At 35.7% G+C, this 1550-nt stretch overlaps 1 protein-coding gene across 1 annotated transcript; it reads right to left on the bottom strand.

The window, feature by feature from the left end:
- LOC109340014 (probable transcriptional regulator RABBIT EARS) lies at positions 283-1321 on the bottom strand. The gene has a single exon (XM_019577575.1). The coding sequence runs from the start codon at positions 1165-1167 to the stop codon at positions 316-318; it is 852 nt and encodes a 283-aa protein (XP_019433120.1). The 5' UTR covers positions 1168-1321; the 3' UTR covers positions 283-315.

Raw genomic sequence — 1550 nt, 5'->3', positions numbered from 1 at the left:
CTTCGCCATTTTATTCTGATAAATCTATGCACAAACTGAAAAGTTAAGAACTACATATTCAAGAAGGGGAAAAAATAATCACATACATCAAGAGAGATAGAATTAGTGTTCAGAGATTTTAAGAAAGTTAACCTTAAATCATTACAAGATCATGATTTAGTTAGGCAAAAAAAGGTTTTCTTACATTTTTTCTATCAACCTAACCCAAAAGGAACTTTAGAGAAAAATGAAAAGGAATAGAGGAAATTAAGATTGCAAGCAACACTTAGAATCCATTACAATTTCACAACAACTCTACTAATTTACTATGCATTCCTACTTAACTTTCTGTTGTTTCCCTAGCCTGAGCTCAAGATCTAAGTCTTCCATTATGACTTCTGCTGATTGGAAATCCACACCTCTATCATTTGAACATGGTTTGAGGGACTTCACAGGCAGTGAAGAAATGTTAGTCTTCAGTCTTTTACAACTAATCATGGTTTTGTCCCCACTTGGAATGATTGGTGATGACTTTTGTGGAAACATAGAAGAACTCAAACCCACAGACAAACTTGTTTCAACATAATTATTACACCCCAAGCCTTTAAATTTGCCTTCTTCTGTTGCATCCACTATCCCTTCATGTTCTGAATAAGGAGACCCTATATTAATAGTTGAAGAATAAGGAGACAGAATATGCTGACCACAATTTTTACCTTTAGATATACCTGAGAGCCCAGAAGGTGATATTCTAGTTGTTGTGATTGAAGTAGCAAGGCTAGAATTAGGATTAAGACAACAATGTAGCTGCTGGGAGCATGAGATTTGTGAAAATAATTGAGTACCTAATGATTTGCAATCATTTTTGTGATGATCAAGTTCAACAAGGGTTTGATCATTATTAGGGCTAAGATTTTGATTAAGCCTAGCCCTGTCTCTTCTGTGAACATTCATGTGACCTCCAAGTGCTTGAGCAGACCTAAACTCTCTTTTACAGAAAGTACAAGAGTATGATCTTGGAGGCCACATGCTCCCACCAAGTACCCTACCTGCATCTTCTGCAAAGGCTCTCTCTGCCCATGATGAGTAGTAGTAATTGTTGTTGCTTCCATCTTCAACTGCTTGAAGGTGTGACTTAAACAATTGTTTTCTCTTCATCCACATCAAGTACTCAGATTCCTCCATCATGATGATGGTTCTCACTTGCAAAAAAATCAAGCTGAAGCAACTTGTTTAATGAAAAAGGCTATAGGGAGTGAAGTAAATATAAATGGTGTAGGGGGTGGTGCATGATGTACTTGTAGTTATATCTGAAAGCAATGTGTGAGGGAAGAGAAAAGGACTAGCTATAAAGGTCTAGTTATAAGTCCTGTGCTTCTCTTTGGCTTTTGTAGTGAAGGAATTATGCATGTTCCCATGCAATTAGTAACCCAGTTGTTTAAATCTTGAAATTTGTGTGTGAAATTCATATAAAAAGTTTAATATATTTTTATATATAGGTGCTCAAAATATCAATTTCATTGTTGTTATAATAAGAGATTTGTGTGTGAACTACAAGGGCACACACCTTA

Source organism: Lupinus angustifolius, chromosome LG02, assembly GCF_001865875.1.
Source record: "Lupinus angustifolius cultivar Tanjil chromosome LG02, LupAngTanjil_v1.0, whole genome shotgun sequence".
NCBI classification, from domain to species: domain Eukaryota; kingdom Viridiplantae; phylum Streptophyta; class Magnoliopsida; order Fabales; family Fabaceae; genus Lupinus; species Lupinus angustifolius.
Note: the sequence above shows the minus strand (reverse complement) of the source record. Positions and strands in the feature narration are given on the sequence as shown.